Below are 20,624 nucleotides of genomic sequence, written 5' to 3'. Positions count from 1 at the left end.
AAGTTTGACTCAGCTGTTACAGTACAAGAAGATGAATTTAGATATCTGTTAAATATTGTGATATAATAATATAATAATATAATATGAGATAAAATAAGATAAGATAATGTAATATAAGACAAAGACAAAACATAAATAATGAATTAATTAAACTTAAAACAGATTTAAAATCAAATGTTCAACTAATTAACAATTATTGTACTGCTTTTAGCCCCTTGAATGCCTTTTAAGCCTTCCATCTGTCTTTATTTTGTTAAAGAAGAAACTTTATGAAAATGTGTCCCTCTAACTTAGCATTTAGCACTGTTCAACCATTTTTACCTTCTTTATCTGATTCAGCTTCTTTAATTTAGCCTGGAAATATTTTTAGTTAATAGTTGGTATTAATAAACTTTATTTTACGTTTTTGTGTTTAAATTATTCTGCTAATGTAGCCTTGAGCAAGTTACTTGGATGTTTTTGCAGTTACATTGGCATTCGTTAGTGTTTATATTTCAGCGTCTTTCAGCATTCCATGTCAGCCAATGCACATCCTAGTTTGCAAAGAAAGGTAATTTTCTTGTTCTTTCTGGTTTTTCCAGAAAACCTCAGCAGCAGCAGCGCTGGTGGCCCTTTGCTGTACAGGGCTAGCTGTGAGCGGGGCCCGCCGCGGCCTTTTTGCAGTGTCCTCTCTCCTCAGAGATTGATGAATTGATTGTGCGGCTGCTGCCAGTGTGTCTGTACCCCGGGTGAAGGTGTCCCGGTTACGGGTGGGAATCTCAGCAATGGCATCCGCCCTGGGGCTGCTATTGTAGCCGTCCTGCAGGGGGCCCTGGGGGCTGGTGGCCCTGGGAGCTGCTCCACCGCACATACTGCTGTCACACCCTTGGAGACACGCTCTCCCCAACATGCCCCCCTCTGATGGGCTCAGACTAAATGACTCTGCAGAGAGCAGTGAGTCTGCAGGAAAACCACCTGACTGGGCCAAACTTCTTTTGATGGCAACAGTTAGGAAAACAGAAGAGAAGTGAGGCAGAGATGCGTTCTTCCCACCTGTTTGACCCACTCCATCCTCATCCACTGCAGTTATGTAGTCAGTTCTTTAACATTTTGAATCATTTCAAATGTAACAGTTATCTGAGCAATTGAATAGAACTGTGTATATGAGAATGGAATATGATAACATTCTGAACTGCAAAAACAGAATCTTTAGAAAGTAAAAAGACCCTTGTTTCAAGAAAAAATAATTTTATCAAGAAATATTTTCAATAGCAAATAATATTAGTTTGAGAAAAACATGTCTTAGTGATTAGAATTTGTTTCTTAAAAATAAGAATTCTTGGTAAAGCCATTTTTCTGACCCCATTTTTTTTAATTTTTTTTTTTAATTTTTGATATTTTAAGAATTTTTGACTTATTTCGAAGGTGCCAGTTTTTGCAGTGTTTACAAAAAAGACCAATTCAGAGGACAAATGCCCTCAAAAATATTTTAAGGTAACCTACCTTTGATTCTGGCAAAGCTCCTAATTTAACCTTATTTTTTTAAGTTTTCATATTATCCATCTCAACAATTGTCAAAATATACGTAAAAAGCATAGTGAATTGTTTTTTCTAACTTACTTACTTGGCAACTTGCAGGGGAGGAAACTATATGGCTTATTTTCTAATTGACTGATAACTGCTAGTTCAGGCAATTTGGTAGAATTATTGCTATAATATCATATATAACAAATAAAAACCTGATGCAGCACATAATAAAAAAGGGTTGTTTTTTTTGGTGTAAATATAGCTGGGATTTTGTAAAGCTTTTTAATTAAGTGAAAGACTGAGCTCTAAGGTAGTGATTAGAAGAAAAAAAAACACCAGTGATGCAAAGGATTTTTTGACCTTTTATTGATCAATGAAGTGCCAGATATCACCATATAATTCAACACTCACCCAGTCTGGGCGACTTCTCCTTCCCACTCCTAATATATTAATAATTTTCTAATTTCTCATTGGAATTAGTTACATTATTTGACAGCTTACGGAGAAAAAAAAACCCACATCCTTTCTTGGAATGGTGAGCAGCTTTGTTTTTTCGTCGCTTGCCAATTCCTGTCAGTCAACAATCAGTCAAAACAAGATTTCCTTCCATGAAACTGTCACGGATCATAGGTGAGACATTCCTACAAACAAACCTGGTATCTAAGAGAAAAAGAACCACCGGCAAAATAAGGCCACAAAACTGATTTTCACACCAAACTGAACGTGATAGGTAATACATCACATACACACAAGCTGCTGTCAGTTCTCTGCCAACACACTGACCCCACCGGCTACAGTAAGGTCAAACAGTACCATGGTATACTTCTATTACATGAAGATGTAGATATAGATATTTACAGCTGCGCTGACATAGAAAAGCATGCTTTTGCATATTGGGAGGTTGTTCTGTAAACTTTTGCACATAACCCTTGACATTTATTAGTACAGCATTGATCCAACCAGCAGCAGCAATTCAGACTTACAAATATAGTCTCAGGAAACAGGCTATTGCAGTATTTTTCGCTTTCATTACAGCTCTTGTACAGTATTAACATGCCGTATGATGCAGAACTATTATCCTCCCCCTCTCACGTTTTCTTATCTAAGTACAGAAACTCTGCGGAACTGTCGGGTCAAGTCAGCAACATTCAAAATCAATGAGAAGATGAAGAAACGGCTCACAGAAAGACGCACGTTTTTACTACAGTAAGTTACTTTGTGCAACGTGATGCATGGAGATTTGGGTAACATGAGAAGCAAGTGTAAAGTCAGGCTCATTCGAAATGAATAGATCAGGATGAGAAGTACCGGTAAGCTCTGATGGAGGAAGAACAGCACAGAACTAATCTGAAACAATCAACGCTCAAAGCTGTGTGAGCTGGAAAACGACCAGATGCACGTTGTGCTGCGTCGCGATCCACAGAGTAGAGTATGCCTGCCTGCCTGTCTGTCTGTCCTGTCGTCTGTGTTAGTTTGGATGTCCCACTCCGCTGATGCCAGTTTGGTTTTAACCCTTACAGACACAGGTGAGTGGAATAAAAACAAACCTTTATCTACAGCAGCAGCTCTGTGGAGATGTCTCCGTGCAGCACTGATGCACAGTCGTGTTTGGGCTTCTTAATGATTTTTTTTTATTTTTCTCTCGTCTTTAAGCAGCAACATTAAATGGAAACTGCAGTTTAATGTATTTAAGTTCCATTATACACTCACAGAATGAAAATTCATGAATAAATAAATAAATAAATACATTTCACCAGAACCTTTTTTTCCTTTTCTTAAAACCGACTCAATAAATAAAAATATATCTAAATAAAGTATGAGCTAATCATATTCAGTATTTAGTCTGTGTTCACTTTCAAGTGGAAATCACTGAGGTCAAGTCGGACACCACTGGTTTACAAATGATTAAAAATGTTCACCACAGTTCCAAACAATTCTTAATATGCAAGGAAAATAAATTAAAAAAGGTTTATTGGGGAGAACAGCCTTTGAGAAACACCCCCTGGGAGCTTTTCTGCATTGTCTCTCTATGTAAACACATTAGACCCACTAAAAACACTACCTGGAGCTGGACCCAGGCTCTTCCCCTTTTTACTGTTCAGGTGCCTCACTTTTTGTTTTTCAGCTGATTGGCCAGCCAATCCAGGCCTTCGTAGAGACCATCGCCGCTGGTGGCGCAGGTGGCCTGAATGTACCAGTTGCGATGACGTAAGGAGTGTAGACCCAACTTGTCTGTGATCTCCGCAGCGTTCATGGCATTGGGGAGGTCCTACAACCCAAAAAAAAATGTAAACAAAAGAAGCAAAGGCAGAGGAAACACCGATAGAACGATGCTAATGCACAGAAACAGCCCAAGACAGCATCCTTATACCTGTTTGTTGGCAAAGACAAGAAGAACCGCATCTCGCAGCTCGTCCTCGGCCAACATCCTCATCAGTTCCTCCCGAGCTTCGTTGACCCGCTCACGGTCATTGCTATCCACCACGAAGATCAAACCTGCAAAACAGGAAACAATACATCAAGGCTTTCTGTTTCCAGAAGAAGTGTCCGTGTAAATTCCCCTTCATCTGTTCCCACTGCTAAAACATCCCTCAGAACATCAGATGCTAAGAGACAGACCAAAAATAAAATAAACAATACACACATATATACAAAGAATTTAAATTATTGTAGAAAACAAATACATCACATAACTATAGGGGCTTTCCACATGGTAAAAAAATGTTAATGTGAAACAGCCTCTATGACAATGACCTCATCCAAAGTCTTAGTCAGCTGTGCTCTAATGTTTAGGGGGTGACTGTGCGATGCAGTATGTGCAGCAAGGATGGAGAGGCTTCCAATGAAAACTGTGTTTTTATCATGATAGAGGACATAAATAAAGAAAAGTAAGATCAAAATGGGATTTCTAAGTATTTCTTTATTCAGATCATCGTGCATTAGGAGCAAATGAGGAAATGGTGCTTGTGACGTAGAAGCTAAAATCAGCAGGTTCCAAGCTCCCTGCTGTGCTCCAACCTGTAGACAAATAGATCCATGTACGTTTCCCTTTCCCTCGTCTGAACTGGACTCTGGCTCAAACTGTACGGCTGGATAACTCCAATATTACTCGCCACTGTCTTTGCAGTGGTAATGTTAAGTTGGGGGTGGGATGGGGAGGAGTCCGCGGCAACAGTTTTAACCACAACTTAGAGGCGAATTTTAAATGAACTGCTGTCGCTCTGCAGAAACTACGTCCTAGAAAACAACACTTTTTTGGGGCTAAAAGTGGCATCATCATAATTAAAAGACCACTGGTAATACTTTTTGAAATAGATTGAAAGGTGACTGGAGCGGGACTTTAACTCCACACGGACCAAGCTGCTGTCTCAACTCACCCTGCGTGTTCTGGAAGTAGTGTCTCCAGAGAGGACGAATCTTGTCCTGGCCACCCACGTCCCAAACAGTGAAGCTGATGTTCTTGTACTCCACAGTTTCTACATTGAAACCTTATCCATTGAAAAAAAAAAAGAATCAAAATGAGTAATGGGAGTTTATTTAGGTTAGATTGAGATTTGGCCTCAGAATCCTACTCACTGACCAATTGTAGGGATGGTAGTGACTATCTCTCCCAGCTTTAACTTGTAAAGAATGGTGGTTTTCCCAGCGGCATCCAACCCCACCATGAGGATCCTCATCTCCTTTTTGCCTATCAGGCTCTTCAACAGGTTCCCAAAGATGTTTCCCATGATCGTCTGTGGCTCACCTTACCTGTAAGAGAACTAAAATCCAGATCACGTCTGAAGGTCTCAGCACAGCTGAGAGGATTTAAAAAAAAAAAAAGTCAAAAACCACACTCACAACATCCCCAATCCAACGGAGGAAACAGCTTTTCAAATCTGAACATTCGCACCTCATTATTTCATGAAGTCATTTCAGAGTGACACTGGAGGAAGCAGACCTTGCAACTCGCCAGCCAGCTGACCTGACTGTTGCTTTTACACTGTGACAGCCATACTGGATCTCTGTCATGGAGATCGGCTTTCATGCGGTGCAAGGTTACCACTTTTTATGCCGTTTGCTTGCAGCAGTTGATTCACACTCGAGCTGCGAGGCTGCGCTCACGTCAAAGATGCTTTACTGAACCTGAAGGTCCAAATTTGGGATGGATCAGGGAGGATTAGAAGAGTCTGAGGCAGAGAAGAAACTTCACAGGCCTACATCCTAAATGAGGAGCAAGTTTTAGGACACAAATGGGAAAAAAAATACAACTGTGCTGTTCCAGCAAACAGGAATCCCTCCCGTGAGAAGCTTTTTTATGTTCACACATAAAATCCTAGCTTAACATAAAATGCTGGAGCTGCTAGCTTGCCATTGTCAGCTGCGGTGTCCCCACAGACATCAGTCATGACGGGAGGGAGAGATGCTGCAGTCCCAGCAGCAGAGGACTCTCATCACTGCCGCATCAAAGTCACTGAAGCGACGTGTTTGCTCATTTTTTGTGTTTAAGAGTGAAATGTCCGATGCTGGACTCGTGTCTTATGATGATCCTCCAGGCAGCGCACGGTGACGGTCACGACAAAAAAAACGAACAAACGGCCTATTAACGCCGAAGAATGGTCTTTTTTTTCTTTTACCCAAAAGACAAAGACGTTAAAATTTGGATTAACACACTGCAATCCTGATTTCTGATCGCTAAATCCTTGAGAATTGTTAACATTTGCGTCTCCTTCACACTTACCAGTCCTCGGAAGGCAGGGTACCAGCTGGATTCAGCAGGCAGAGGACTGGATGATAGTCTCGCGATAACTTGAGGGTCTTGCCATCAGGTCCCGCGATACCTGAGATTTTTGTGAGCGTCTCAGTGACATCTCATAGCAAGATCACAGCTGATGGACAAATATAAAATACCGGGCACCCTTGCATGTTTAAACCGCTTTGAGGCTTTTATTTTTTCACCTTAGTAGTTTAAACATAATCAATAATCAATCTTTTATTACAGAAGCTTTAAATGCATTGCAAAATACACCTCTTGATGCCTGTGATTAGTGATCTTTAAAGTATCAACAGAAATATTTTTGCAAATATTTGAAAAGAGATTTCAAAAAACCATGTAGATTTACAATCTAAAATAGTCCTGAATTTCACAAATATTCACATACTGAGTTATAATTAAGCCAAGTTCAACTTTTTCAACTACCTAGTTCAAATTCGTGGAATTTTTTCACTTTATAAAGCATTTCTTTGTGCTTATTAAATAACTCATTCCAGCTATCAATGAAATAGGTTTTGTCACTTGCAAACTTAATGTGCAGACTCCCTCCCAAAAAAAGAAGTCATTTTTATACTATCACAAAGACACCCCAATAAGCTAAACCAGTGTAAACTGTAACAGAGAGTCTGCAGGCAAAGATACGTGAATAATTAACACAGGAATCATCCTCATGAATAAGTAAATGGTTGACTGTAATAGGATGCCCAGTGATACTTCCTGGCATCTGCCACTTTTGTGTCACAGACAGGAGGCAACAAAACAAAAACTGGCTTGGTTTTGTAGCTTGTTTAGGCTTGTATTTACCATAACTGATCCGTTCTGTGAGGTTTGGTTGTTGTCGTCGGGTGAAATCATCAGAGACTCTTTACAGATACCTATAGATGGGCCACCTGCGTGTATTCCAGAATGAAAACTACAAATCAGAGATCTTTTTTCTGAAGAAGTACCCCAAAGACCCCAAAAACCAGCTGGTGAAAAGGTGAATGCCTTGCCATTCGACTTTGCTGCATGTCATTCACTGGTCCAGTAATAGATGTGTTTATCAATCCAGTGGTGGAGACAGATGAATAAAGAGGCGAACAGATGTTTGCAGCTGCAGACCAGATTACGGGGTGGAGTGGTTGGTGGGGGAGCAGGCTGAGTTTGGAGCTCTGAGGGGGTTACAGGGGGGTTACAGCGGGCTCGGGTAGTGGCAGGAGAGGTAGGGTGGGGAATTATGACTTAAGGGAGCCTTTCCTCTGAAGTGTCTGCCAGCGTGCACCCCAGCAAACACAATCACAAGTCTTGTTGGTTCTGCTAGCTGAACTAATGAGGGCCTGCACGTTGAGGGCAGGGGCTTTGATGTTCTGGGTAGCTGGCTCCTTGTGTTTTCGCTCCTGCTCTCCTCCTCTGCCTGTCCCACATCAAAAAATGAAAGGGGAGTTGAGAAGCAGATGTTTTGGGGCATGTATTTATATACAGAACACTTTATTCGCCCCTTCTCCGTAAAGTATTAGTCCATTACCTCTGCATCTCAGCTGCATGACGAGTGTGGAGCTGTCCCCCACACTTTTAGATCCAACTAAACACACTAAATCTTCTTACTTTACACATATAATCACCCTGCCAGTCAGTGGGTAACTTTTATCTCTCCTAGCTTCCTCTTTCTGCCTGACTCCCTTTAATTTCAACCCAGTCTGGATGTCATTATTCATGGGATAGTGTATGTGTTGCTATGCATCTGTCTCTTTCTACAGGGGGGAGAATAGGAAGGAAAAAGAAAGCAGTCCTAAGCTGTCCACCAACCTCTGTCTCACACATGGGAGAAACAGTGACAGGAAATTCTCTCATGCAACAGCTCCAGGGTGAAATGATACAGGAATGAAGAAATGCAAACCAGAAATCCAACCTCTTATCATTCTATACCACTCACAGTTTTCCTTTTTACTCCCCCTTCAACAACACATAAAAAAGCACAGAAGAATAGTCAGCCAGTCATTCCTTGATGTGGAGCGATATGCACCAAACTCCATACTAACGGGATCTTTGCCTTAGATCCTATGTGGCAGAAAAGATATTCCCAGTATGCTGCACACAGAGACAGCCTGGATTATCCACAATATCCAGGAATGTGACTATCGTAAATTGAGCCATGCGGTGACATTAGCATTTTGCTAAATCTTCAGTTTATGTGTATGTTTCTCATTGTGCACTTGTACCAGTATTTCAACATACAAATGCTTTTGTGCACAAACACAAGCATATTTTCATGTGCATAATTTGATATTTGTGCAGACTTGTCTCCCTGGGAACTTGCATTCAAAGGTCCCAGCAACACATGGTTCAAGTTCTGTCCCCGGCTATGAACTCTGTATGGATGATCCCCTCAGATGCTCTCTGCACAGTAAAGACTGGTATAATCACCCCCAGTCTCTGCACTCTTGATGCGACTCACCAGTAATAAAAGTCATACTTTAAGGAAACAATATCCCGCAGCCATAAAATGTCCTTCTCCCAATTTCAAGGGACCACAAAAAAGACTCTCACCTCTAAAACTTTCCAGTGCATTGGGCTCACCTCCCACAACCATCCCCATCTGTTGAGCCACAGGTACACACACCTCAGCTTCATTTCTAGATTGAAAAAAAAGTCCGCTTTGAAGTCTACTAGAAGAAAAAGGAAGCCCAATAATGAAAACCTGAAATACAATTTCACAAAAAGACAGGGCACCACATCATTTTGGATTTATCAGAAAAGGGGCACACTTCTATTTTTATAGGAGTTAATAAAAAACAAAATCACCCACACGTTTTCTTTTTATATAATACTTTAGCAATTTGGCTGTTAGGTTGATGTTTTAACAAAAATACACGAAAGGCTGAACTCTTGCATCAAAAATTGAGTTTTACAAGAATATATAGCAAGTTCCTGAAAGTGCATGTTTAGTATAAAATCCCTTTATGCTCTTCACATCTCCTTGAAATACCTTTTAGTTAATAAAACCCTGAGAGTCTTTGAAGCTGACCCAAACAAAAATCATCAATGAGTCTGAGTCACGGTTACAAATGATAAAAAATTAGTACATGAATAGTAGGTAGAAGTTGTAATAAACTGTGCTGAAACTCTGTTGAGTTTCTGACCATTAAAAATAAAGACAAAATCTGTTAAGATAATTACATTAATCAGAATTCATTTACAATAAGAAATGTACAAAACAAAATACACAGCTACTGTACAAAAAAGATTTCAAAGAGGACGCGCACATGGGAAAAGAAACGCTTCCCTGTGGTTGCTCTCCTGTTTGGTGGGACAGAGAAGATTGTTTTATTGGCTGAATGCAGGACTAAACAGGCCATGCTAAGACAAACGACATGAGTCACCTCTTCAATCTCTGACTTGGCATTTTGAGAATAACAGCGGCTACAAAGAGAAAATAGATCCCAGATGATGGAAGAAAAAAGGGAAAGGGGTGGATAAACAGTTTCTCTGTGAGAATCACACAAAAAAGGACAACAAAAGTCTAAAAAAATAGGCAAAAGGACTGACTAGCCATCTTGAATCCTGGATGGGTAAAAGCAGCCACAACTAGGAGCACTGGAATCTACTTGCACACGTTGACCCACTCTGTCAGTCGGCACTCCTCACACAACACGTAGCAACACCAGTGAAACCGGCAATTGCACCTCTCACTTCGTGTGTGTTTGAGGATGTTGTGTCCTCGGCCACAGCACAACGAGCTGCAGCTGTCTGTGCTGTAGCTAGTTTTGTTGCAAATGCGTCCTTGCGTTCCTGGAGAATCTAAAAATGCGTCATGTTCGCAGAAATCTGGGGACTTCTCAAAGTACACCAGCTCTCTGGACATGCTTCGACGACGGCCCCCGTTGAACCCCTCAGGGTTTCCGCTGGCACTGTTTACTGCTCGGGGGTTGAAAACGCCATTATTCTTGTTCTGAGAGTTGACAAAGACAGCCGACAAGAACTTCTCTTTGAGCAAAGATCCCACAAGACGGAACTCTGGAGAGACGTGCCAGCAGGTCTTGAACTGACAACTCCCAGATGTGCCGTGACATTTGCACTTCCTGGACATGTTGTCAGTTACTACCTGTGGAACAAAGAAACATAACGTGAGCAAAGTAATCTCAAACTGTGATCCCATTATCCAAATGAGGCACTACATGAACACAAGGGACAGCGACATTATTCACCTGTCGTCCCACACGGTTGTTGTGTATCCTCATGCGAGCGTGGATGTCTCTGGGAGATCCACGGGAGTCAAGCCAGTCTCTTGAGAAACGATCTCCAAAACGTAGGTCATGACTGCAGCCCCCCCACTCCCAGGTGTCTTGCATTGAGCTTAATTCATCTGATAAAGGCTTGATAAAGGCAGAGGCATGTACAGCCTGTAGGTTGGGGGCCAGGTTGCCATGGTGGCCATTTAAGTCTGAGGGAAGTGACCTGGTCATGTCGATGCCTACCCCTCCCTTCTGTAAAGTCTGCAGCTGCAGCTGGGTGAGTTTCAGCCTGATCTTGTCATCGTCCTGGTGGCGCTTTGCCTCACAGCCACACCCCCGCAGCTTGCCCATGCTGCAGGCTGAGGCCACAGAATGAGCCACACCCGCTGCCAACAAAGCCAGGGAGAAGGCACTCTCGCGAAAACCTAGATGGAAGACAGGCACGTTTTGAAAAGCTCCAGATCATTTACTGCCAAATGTCTTTTTATCCAAAGTTCTCACCCCTGTTGAGGATGGTGGTCTGGAAAGGCAGTTTGCTGTAGCCCTCCAGAGAGGAGCAGTTCCAGCGCTGATCCTGGAGCTGGTGCTGACATTCATGGATGGCCACTTGGATGCCCTGCAGAGCAGATGCGGTCACATCTGGATTCCGCACACACATCCGCATCTGACGCTTGCTGAGGCCTGCCAGCCTCAAACACACAGAGTGAGGGGTCAGAACTGGATCTCCTGCCATCTTTAGGCTGAGAATATCATTGCACAGCACACTGCAGAAGAAGAGAGGGTTGGTAGGAGGGGGGCAATCATCCGAACTGGTCAGAGGCTGATCATTCAGAGGAATCTTGCTGTGAGAAAATTCAGAATATCCTCCAGACAACTCAAAAAATCTTAAGTAAAACAATACGTTTTTTTGGGGGGGGGAGGGTGCTTCATGGTCTTTATTTAAAAAAGTATCAACAGAAATGTTTTTAATAAAAACAACTGGTTTTAATGTGTTAACATGTTTATTGATGTTAATTGCAAAAGTTCTATTAGGCTATCACAAATTCACAACGGTGTGATGAATGGACTCACAGAGAGCCAGACCATTTCCAAATCTGCTTGTTTAAAGTCATCAAATTTTAACCAAATATGCAAAATTTTGGGTTTTATGAAAAACTAATTTTAGTAACTATAAACATTCAGGTGCAGAACAAACATCGGCTCTCCTGTGCCTCAAGTACACTTACGTTAATGCAGGTGACATAAGTGCTGCTGCCAAAATCAGGAATTGGTCCCAACGGAGTTTGTTGGAAAGCTCCATTTTGTTAAGCTTCTAACGCGACGTGACATTAAAACACTGGTGATTAGGTCCAGTGTTGAGAAAGAATGTTAAAAAAATAAGGGTGAAAAAGTGGAGTTGCCTATTATCGATGCACCACCGAGGAGTGAGACGGAGAACAGAGGAGCTCGGGGGCGAGAGTAAAGTGGAGGGGTGGGGGGCAGAGGGGAGGGGAGCAGATGCCTCTACAGGCAACTGTTTGCTAAATATTGGCCAATATGAAGCGCTGCATCAACAGGAGATAGTTTCATTTGAGGAGCGTAAAATCACGGTTCCAAACTTTTACGCACGGGCGCCTGGAAAGCAGCGGGGTCTGGCACAATCACGAATCAGTCGTATATTTATATTTGACAAAATGGAAACCATCAATGAATGTGATTCCATGCTTCGGAACAAGTTTATATTAAAACAGAGTAAAGTATTTCCTCCCAGGAGGAAGTGAAAAAATGCGAAGGAGAAAGTTAAGTAACATTTTATGCATAAAGGGATGAATTATTTTAAATAATAAAGGGGGAGGGGGTAAATACAGCTTACACTGTACAACGGGGAGGCAGCAGCAGGCAAGCGGCTCCGTTCACAGACCCTCCAACAATACTGTTTTTGGTCATGCGGTCCCCCCTTCCTCCCACCTCCATGAGAGCGTCTGTTCTTCATTGTTGTGTTTGAAACAACTTTGTCAATCTAAACTCTTTATTCAAAATAAAACAAAAATAATAATAAACAATGTCACTCCTAGATTGGCATAAATTGGGGTCTGTCAAAAAATTAAGTTTTGGACAATAAATTAAATGTTTGTTTGAATGGGACAGCAGTTGCCCGGGACTTCAGGGTTGGCATTTTATCTTTCAACAAATTGATCCCAATCCAAATAAAGCTCAATGAAACCCGCAAACACCGCAAATGCAACCCAAAGGTGCGTGTGCTACTTTCATAAAATTAAGTTAAAACCCCCCTTGAACACGGTTCGCTTAGTGACACCAATTCATCTAATCTCCTTCCATTCCCTAAGCTGCAGCAATGAAAAGTGCATTAGCATTCTGCCTTGGTGTGTATATCTAAGTGGCTTAAAAAGTGATTTGAAGTTGATTTGTATATAAAAGGCCTCCCTTTATCCGAATTGAAGCTCGCTCTAATCTGCTCGGTGTCGCATGACTGCTCCAGGAAACCCGTTTGAGCACCTTCATATAAGACCAGAGCATAAATGCAGGGATGGCTGTCATTAAAGCTTTCTGACAAAAGCCCACTTCCTTTCACTGTCATTTGAGAGAGAGAGGCGAGGAGGAGATGGAGGAAGATTTTTCAGCCTGCGGTGGATACAGGACGAATAATCTGTTCAAAAACTGTCAAAAATACATCAAACATTACTTTGGGATCAAATGTGGAGGAGTTTAAACCCTCTCAGTGTCTAAGGTTGATGGAGATGCTGCGAAGTGGCTCGAACTGTGATCACACTGCGCTGCGTGTCATCGAGGGAGGTCTGCAAGCCAGATGTTGGGGCTGCTTCTTATTTTTTATGCATACCCCTCTTTGACTTGTTCATCATGCATCAAACTTCTGATTGTAGACCATAAATTATCTCTGGCGTTAGAAAAAACATTTAAGAAGCCCAGCAGGCGGCATGAGTAATGGGACAACTCGTTTTTGTCTTCTTCAGTGCGTCTGTGAAGACCGGCGATGATGGTTTTACTGCCTTGTAAAGGAAAACCTTAGAAAATGTTGGTAATTTGATGTAATCCTAATGCAATCTTGTTTTAAAGGAGGACTCTACTGTAAAAACCAAGTGGCCACTGACTTTGTCATGCACATATTTGCAGAGTGCATTTGGAAAGAGGAGGAGATGCGGTCAGGGAGTAGGCTAATCCAAGCACCGCGTTAAAAAGAAAAAAAAAAGAAGTGGTGGTGGTGGGGGCAGTTTCATATTCCGCTGTAACTGTATTGCACCGTGACACCAACTCCGAGAACCAACGCGGGTGCACTCGCAGCATCTGTATCATCTGCTGCAGGGCGCACGGAAGAAAGCGCACGGCCAGTGGGAAAATGTTCCTGGACGCACACTTTTACGCACGGATTATGTGATGACCGTGAGATTCCACAAATAATATGCGCAACACTGTGGACTGCCCTATTTTTTCCTTCTTTCACTTTTTTGCTCTCTTGTGTTTCCTTATTCATTGTGCACCCTATGAAGAGCATTAACTATCCCTCCCTCCAATCCTATTGAAAAGACTGCGAGAGAAAAAACAGAGGGAGATGAGGGCTGCAAATCCCTTTTTTATTCCCCTCGTAGCGCTCAATAAGAGAAGAATGTGTTGCCTATCAGTCACCGAGGGGATCAAGTCTTCGGGACTGTCCCACACGTTCAATGCGCCTTGCAAAGCATCGCGGAGAGAGACAGAGTGAAGAGGACATCTAGAGCAGCAGCATCTTGCCAGGACACTTCACATCATTCAACAACCTGTCTCCACTTAAGATCCATTTAAGTCAATTAGGGCTGCCAAAGTCTGCAGGTCCTCTCACCGGACTGTGAGTACATAAACCCACACCATGCATGCTGTTGATCATTCCAGATGCTTGTATTTTTTGAAATATTTTCAAGTCACAAAACGAATTTGATTTTTTTTAGTAAGAATTCAGATTTTAAAATGGGATTTTCTCTCGGTGTTTGACCTGAAGTCACGATGAGGAGTCTGGTGCTGCTGCTGGGGGTGAAAGCCGCCTGCATCCTGCTGGTGTCCTCGCTGTCAGGCACTGGGGCCGTGAACAACAGCGGCCGGTGGTGGTGAGTGCAGCAGATGTGAGGGGATGCACTGATTCAGCCTGATACTTCAAACCCCGCAATTTAGCAGGGAAGACCCCGCTTTGCTGTGGAGTCACGGAGGTTTACACATTCCGTGACTCCGCACTCTAACGCATTGCCACGTAACCGATCCATTAAAATGCTTCTGAGATTTGCTCTTTTCCCCCCCAAATGTCTCCACCTGACCTAAAAGAAGAAATATATTTTATTGTTTTAAATGTATTTTTACTCGCATTTTCCCAAATATTGATTTGCAAAGACCAAACAATGACGCATTTACATTTATTTACTTTTGTTTTTATACAGTGTGGCATGAAACATCCAGCCTTGAATTTAAATTAAATTTTGGTTCAGTTCTGATCATATTTTATTTATTTATTTTTACCAGATCTTGTTCAGTGTTGATCTAATGCTGCACATTCCGGTCTGTACAGCAGCCTAAATCCAAAACAGACAACCACATCTCCACATCCAAAATCTGGATCTGTAATCCTCACATATTGTCCCACATATTTTAAGAAAGAAAATTTCTCTTCTTTGCGGGCAGGGAGACTATATAACGACAGAATTTTGCGGTGGCCTGTGATTTCATTCATATTCAAATATTTAAAACAAGATTCAATCTATGAATACAACTGGAAAATGGGAGCTCTGCTATGAAATCAGAGAAAACACTCAAAAAACAGAGATCACAAGGATTTGTTTTTTTTTTCCCAGGCTTCACCTCACCACCGTTTGGGTTGAACATTTTGACAGGCCGAGACTAACACCCTGCCCTGGACCAGCTTTCAAGGCTGCGTCCTTTTAAAGGCCAGATAAGCAACAATATCAGTCCAACTGGAATAAAATTGAAAATTATACAGCCTGGGTTTTCAAGTGCTTAAAATGCAATTCTGTTTAGAATTCGTTTTAAACTGTATGCAGGCAATTATAGTCAGCCTGGATCATTTCTAGCATGTGGTAAATTATTTTTTGTCGCAATAACTGAGAAATTATGTATTAGTTAAACAGATTTTATTTAAAATTTTCCCCACAAAACAGATAATTCTTCTGTCATTTAACCTCATGAGACCCAAGCTAACATTTGAGCTCTCCCTCTACATGTACTCACAGGGCCCCATTAAGCAGCATTAACTACAGTGGTAACATAACTACAAACATGATGTCCATGACGCCAGGTCTTGAGAGGTTAAGGTCATCATATATTTGTGCTTTTCGCCTTTTAGTCAAACACAGGGAAAGGGAGATCTTAAATGTAGATTCAATATTATTTTCGTTAAAGCTCAAAAAGTAGAATGGTTTTGCGTTGGACACTCAATTTATTTGTTAACGTTTTCCTAAACCAGACCTTGTTCTGCTTTTGTCACTTTATAAAAAGTGGGCATCCAGCTCATATTTTAGTAGCACGTTAAATACAAATTAATAAGAAATTGTTTTAAAATGATGTGCTTTTACATTTCAGTTTTGAAAATAGCAAGTTGTGTTTAGTTTTTATATAAAGAAGCAAAATAATTCATTATTTCTGTCCTTGGAGTCTTTAGCATGCATTGTGAGTCAGACTTACCGTCTCCCCATGATCTTGGAACATCATCTGCCACTGTTTATTATTGCAGTGCACAATGAAAACTGTAATTTGAAAGCACAACACTCATGGGATGCCAAGAGACACCAGTTTAAGAGTTTAGAGGGTCACATCATGAGCATGAACTGCCAGCTCCCAGTCTCTGATTTCCCTTGTTCTTGTTGTCCTTGTGCCAGGGGTATTGTCAATGTGGCTTCCTCTTCCAACCTTCTTACCAATTCCAAGAATGTGCAGTTGGTCCTGGACCCAAGCCTCGCTCTACTGAGTCGTCGCCAGCGTCGACTAATTCGGCAGAATCCTGGCATCTTGCACGCCATTGCCGCTGGGCTGCACGCTGCCATAAAGGAGTGCAAGTGGCAGTTCCGCAACCGCCGCTGGAACTGCCCGACCACCCACAGCCCGGCAATTTTTGGCAAAATTGTCAATCGTGGTGAGCCTCTTTTGTCTTTCTTAACAAGCAATACTTAGACAACTTTTTACGGGATCCAATGGCATCTCATGAACACGTTCAAAGGCTTTGTCTGTAAATGTGTTTTGGGCAAAAGTTGGCCAATCCAACTCTGAAAGGCTGGACACCAATGAGATTGGAAATGTCTGTCTTGTTCATTCAGGTTGCCGTGAGACGGCATTTGTATTTGCCATTACCAGCGCAGGAGTGACCCATGCTGTGGCCCGATCCTGCTCAGAGGGCTCCATTGAGTCGTGTACATGCGATTATCGTCGTCGAGGTCCCGGTGGGCCAGACTGGCATTGGGGGGGCTGCAGTGACAACGTGGAGTTTGGTCGGGTGTTCAGCCGTGAGTTTGTGGACTCTAGTGAGAGGGGCAGAGATCTGCGCTACCTCACCAACCTGCACAACAATGAAGCAGGCAGAATGGTAAGGCTTTAACATTTACCATGGCACTGTCAGGAAAGACTGATGAAGTCCTAAGCTATTATGTCTCCCCTCATCAGATTGTGTCAACAGAGATGCATCAGGAGTGTAAATGCCATGGCATGTCAGGCTCTTGCACCGTGCGCACATGTTGGATGCGCCTACCCAGCTTTCGCACAGTGGGAGATTTCCTCAAGGACCGCTTTGACGGAGCATCCAGAGTTGTTTATGCCAACAAGGGCAGCAACCGGGCCTCTCACCGAGCTGACCCAAGACATCTAGAGCCAGAAAACCCAGCTCACAAGCCTCCTTCCACAATGGACCTAGTCTATTTTGAGAAGTCACCAAACTTCTGCTCCCACAACAGTAAAACCGGCACTTTAGGAACCTCTGGAAGAACGTGCAACAGTTCCTCTCCAGGCCTGGACGGGTGTGAGTTGTTATGCTGTGGGCGTGGGTTCAAGACTCGGAGTGAGGCTGTGACTGAACGTTGCCACTGCACTTTCCATTGGTGCTGTCATGTCAGCTGTCTGAACTGCACCAGCACACGAACATTGCATCAGTGTCTATGATGACAGGCGGACATCCAGGCAGATGCTGAAAATAACATAAAGCACAACAAAAACGTGTTCATAAAACAAAAACAAAACAAAAAAAAAGAGAAGGACTTTGACACAAGTGGTTTGAGATGTTAGGTAGAAGCAGAAAAAGAAGCTTCAAAGCATGCAGGGAACTTTGTGGCAAAAAAAAAAATTCAAACATGAGTGGAGACAAAAAAGCACAACTATGTGAACAGGGTCACCCAAGACTCTCTATCCCTTTAGACAATGTTGCCGATGTCTATTTAAGCTTATAATTAACACAAAACAGACAACATTTCTATCTATCAACAGCAGAAAAAACAAACATGGCGGAGGACTTTTTTAACTTTTTGCTAAAAAGACAAAGACACACATGAGATTGCATACTTTGGTGAAGAATTGTAGGTGAAGCAGAAGTTTATTATGATAAAAAAGCAATTTCCTTTTTGTCCGCATTAATCTACAAGGAGTTGATTGGTAGAAATTGACCTGTTCCCATCTTGTGTCCTCAGTTATTGTGATGCCACTCAACCACTTCCAATATTCTTGTTAAGCTTTGTTTATTTTCCTCCAGAGATAAACAAGCCTTAGACCTTGATCTGTGGCTCCGAATTACAGCCTGTTCCCGCTTTTATATAACTAAGACGTGACTCACAAAAGATAAACAGAAACTGAATAAATCTCAGTTAGGCAACAAAATTTGAACATAATATCAATACACTGTAAATCAAAGCATGGGAGTTTGTAGTTGACCAAACAAGAATCTGAGTTTAAAAAGGCAAAAAAAGAAATCAGCAGTCAAGGCACCATGAAACCTGGCAGAAGTCTTTCCGGACTTGATGTCAAATGTCACAAATTATGGGAAACCTAAATTTATGGGTTCAGGAAAATGTTTCTAAGTTTGACTTAAAGAAACCGACTGGTTATTAGCTGAGATAACCAAAATTCTCTGTTCAAACAGAAAATAATCATTAAATGTTATGTGCATGTTTGCCAAATAATATGTCAAATCAGGACATTTTTCTTAAGTCTTAGCTTTTTTCAAAAGTTACTAGAAACAAAATGTATTTGCCTGTTCATTGTTTAAAAACACAGCTGTGTTTGGTCATGCACTGAATATTTTCCTCCTTATTGATGTAAATCCAAATATTTAATTTATGAATTTTTATACTGAAAAATCGCAAAGGATGTTTTTAGATTTTGGTTAAGAGATTTAGATTCCTGTTTTTTTATTGTATGATAGAACAATAAAGTCTATTTTCAATTAAAGCGTGCTCCTGGATGTCTCAGAGATGGTGTTATGTGTGTGTGATGTAGTCCATGTTTTGGAGATTTTGACAACCCTAAGTGAGCATGAAAGCCTGCCCATGGGTGTCCCTTTCCTAATCCTGTTATTACTACCAACAAAGCAGCCTCCTTCTTCAGCTCACAAAACATAGCTGCATCTGTGCTCCCAACCACAGACAGGCCCTGCTGATCCAGACACAAGCCCAGTATCAGACAGAGTAGAAGATCATACCAAAGACTTTTCCTAGAAGTAAGAAACCAAAAAATCCTCCAAATGGTAGAATTTGGAGGATTTTTCGCATGACCCGGTAGACTAAAAAAAAGGTGTAGTTATTGGGATGACACATATGGAAATTGAAAAAACTGTAAATCTACCAATAAATTATGGTTGTTTCTTTAGAAAATTGATCATTTCTAGGACAATATCTAAAAAGGAAATCAATACAGTGATCCCATCACATTGATAATCTTGGCAACTCTGGTGAAATTCCACAAATCAAGGGTCAAACTATCACAAAAAGGTGAAGAAGTGAGTAAACTGTTCTGTTTTGCTAAAAATTTGGCTCTAGTCACAGGAAAACTAACGTTCTATCTTTTTATTTCTGAGGTGAAGCAAAGACACGCCAGCGCACGGTGCAATAACTGAGATTTCATAAAAAGTAAGGTGTTGGTTCATCTCAAAACAATGAAACGAGCCTGGATTGAAAGAAGGGCAAAAAAAGTGGCAGATTTTTAAAAAAAGGAGAGGGAAGGCAGAGTTCAAATCCCAGGCATCAGAGTGAGGTGGGAGAGTTGTTAGAAACACTGAATGAAGGGGGAGCAACCTGTGGGAGTGCTAAGGAGTCAGTGATAATTAGCTCAATTAGTGACAAAGGCAGTGTAATAAATACCGACTTAGTGTCTGGGTCCCTGCTGGCCTCTCCCTGCGCAGCCTGCGATGTGGCCCTGGCCTGATGGACAATTCATTAAACTGACAAAATACCCCACCGTCCAGGCGTGACGCAGCGAGTTAGCCCCCTACTGGCCCGGCTCATTGTTCTAATTGTTTGGGCTGGAGTCACTTTGTGGCCGCCTCCTCTTTTACCCACCCCGCCTTTACGCTCTGCCCTCAGAAAAACTCATGCAGTTAAAGCCCATACCTAGTCTGCAAGTAGGTGATCGGCAGGTTTGGGGGAAAAAAAAGAAAAACAGTAAGAGCTACTAGGGGCGGTGATGCTGGTGGGGGAGGCAGTGGGATTAGCGAATGGAGGTTGCCTGGGAGTGCTGAGAGCAGCATTGATCGGAATGTAGGAGAGATGAGTCCAGAAGCTCGGATGCGGGACAAAGCGAGAGTTAATAAGGAAAGATTGAAGGGGCTGGCGACAATGGGCCGCCACCCGAGTCGAGATGAAATTGCTTCCGAGGATTACTGGGAGAGGGTGTGAGCGTAGTGGGATTTTTGTGTGAGGATGAGTTTACTTGTGTTGGTGGTTCAGTGTGGGTGTGTGTGCAGGGGGAGAGCGGGATTGATGGCTGCCCCTCCGGTTGGGGAGCGGGAGACCGAGCGAGGCCAACCGGCTGTTCCCACAGTCTGTTCTGCTGCGGCCACCTTTGACACACGGGGCTGCCAGGCGGCAAGCAGGCAGGCCTGGTGAGAGGGGCACAAACAAAAACAACAGCACAAGAGTCAGTCTTTATGGAGCTCCAATGGAGGAGAGCAGGTTGGAGCTAAGAGG

General features: G+C 42.3%; 3 protein-coding genes across 6 annotated transcripts; 1 reads left to right on the top strand and 2 right to left on the bottom strand.

Moving 5' to 3' along the window:
* Positions 1-1,855: 1,855 nt before the first annotated feature.
* On the bottom strand, positions 1,856-6,313 carry arf3 (ADP ribosylation factor 3). 3 transcript variants are annotated; one of them, XM_023956597.1, is made up of 5 exons: positions 6,227-6,313; positions 5,087-5,267; positions 4,884-4,994; positions 3,878-4,002; positions 1,856-3,775 (listed from the first exon to the last, which is right to left on the bottom strand). In XM_023956597.1, the coding sequence occupies exons 2-5, from the start codon at positions 5,232-5,234 to the stop codon at positions 3,614-3,616; spliced, it is 546 nt and encodes a 181-aa protein (XP_023812365.1). In that variant the 5' UTR covers positions 5,235-5,267; positions 6,227-6,313; the 3' UTR covers positions 1,856-3,613. The 3 variants fall into 3 exon arrangements, with proteins under 3 accessions (XP_023812365.1, XP_023812367.1, XP_023812366.1); XM_023956599.1 differs by having other exon boundaries at positions 5,087-5,256; positions 6,227-6,296; XM_023956598.1 differs by lacking the exon at positions 6,227-6,313 and adding an exon at positions 5,347-6,211.
* A 2,723-nt stretch (positions 6,314-9,036) lies between these two features.
* wnt10b (Wnt family member 10B) lies at positions 9,037-12,013 on the bottom strand. The gene is made up of 4 exons (XM_004070452.4): positions 11,697-12,013; positions 10,972-11,234; positions 10,444-10,895; positions 9,037-10,340 (listed from the first exon to the last, which is right to left on the bottom strand). The coding sequence occupies exons 1-4, from the start codon at positions 11,768-11,770 to the stop codon at positions 9,840-9,842; spliced, it is 1,290 nt and encodes a 429-aa protein (XP_004070500.1). The 5' UTR covers positions 11,771-12,013; the 3' UTR covers positions 9,037-9,839.
* Positions 12,014-13,261: 1,248 nt separating this feature from the next.
* Positions 13,262-18,891, top strand: wnt1 (Wnt family member 1). Of its 2 annotated transcripts, XM_004070451.4 has the most exons (5): positions 13,262-14,311; positions 14,462-14,567; positions 16,344-16,597; positions 16,779-17,044; positions 17,122-18,891. In XM_004070451.4, the coding sequence occupies exons 2-5, from the start codon at positions 14,467-14,469 to the stop codon at positions 17,611-17,613; spliced, it is 1,113 nt and encodes a 370-aa protein (XP_004070499.1). In that variant the 5' UTR covers positions 13,262-14,311; positions 14,462-14,466; the 3' UTR covers positions 17,614-18,891. The 2 variants fall into 2 exon arrangements, with proteins under 2 accessions (XP_004070499.1, XP_020560317.1); XM_020704658.1 differs by lacking the exons at positions 13,262-14,311; positions 14,462-14,567 and having other exon boundaries at positions 14,581-16,597.
* Positions 18,892-20,624: the final 1,733 nt, after the last annotated feature.

Source organism: Oryzias latipes, chromosome 7, assembly GCF_002234675.1.
Source record: "Oryzias latipes chromosome 7, ASM223467v1".
NCBI lineage: Eukaryota > Metazoa > Chordata > Actinopteri > Beloniformes > Adrianichthyidae > Oryzias > Oryzias latipes.
Note: the sequence above shows the minus strand (reverse complement) of the source record. Positions and strands in the feature narration are given on the sequence as shown.

What these genes read in the sequence shown, in the direction of transcription:
- wnt10b (XM_004070452.4), bottom strand. Translation starts at nt 11,770, where the DNA reads ATGGAGCTTTCCAACAAACTCCGTTGGGACCAATTCCTGATTTTGGCA. An exon ending in GACCACCATCCTCAACAGGG is followed by an intron (nt 10,896 to 10,971) that starts GTGAGAACTTTG and finishes TCTTCCATCTAG; the next exon opens with GTTTTCGCGAGAGTGCCTTC. An exon ending in ACAACCGTGTGGGACGACAG is followed by an intron (nt 10,341 to 10,443) that starts GTGAATAATGTC and finishes TTTGTTCCACAG; the next exon opens with GTAGTAACTGACAACATGTC.
- arf3 (XM_023956597.1), bottom strand. Translation starts at nt 5,234, where the DNA reads ATGGGAAACATCTTTGGGAACCTGTTGAAGAGCCTGATAGGCAAAAAG. An exon ending in CTACTTCCAGAACACGCAGG is followed by an intron (nt 4,003 to 4,883) that starts GTGAGTTGAGAC and finishes CCTGTTTTGCAG; the next exon opens with GTTTGATCTTCGTGGTGGAT. An exon ending in TTGTCTTTGCCAACAAACAG is followed by an intron (nt 3,776 to 3,877) that starts GTATAAGGATGC and finishes TTTGGGTTGTAG; the next exon opens with GACCTCCCCAATGCCATGAA.
- wnt1 (XM_020704658.1), top strand. Translation starts at nt 16,159, where the DNA reads ATGATCTTGGAACATCATCTGCCACTGTTTATTATTGCAGTGCACAAT. An exon ending in TGGCAAAATTGTCAATCGTG is followed by an intron (nt 16,598 to 16,778) that starts GTGAGCCTCTTT and finishes TTGTTCATTCAG; the next exon opens with GTTGCCGTGAGACGGCATTT. An exon ending in ACAATGAAGCAGGCAGAATG is followed by an intron (nt 17,045 to 17,121) that starts GTAAGGCTTTAA and finishes TCCCCTCATCAG; the next exon opens with ATTGTGTCAACAGAGATGCA.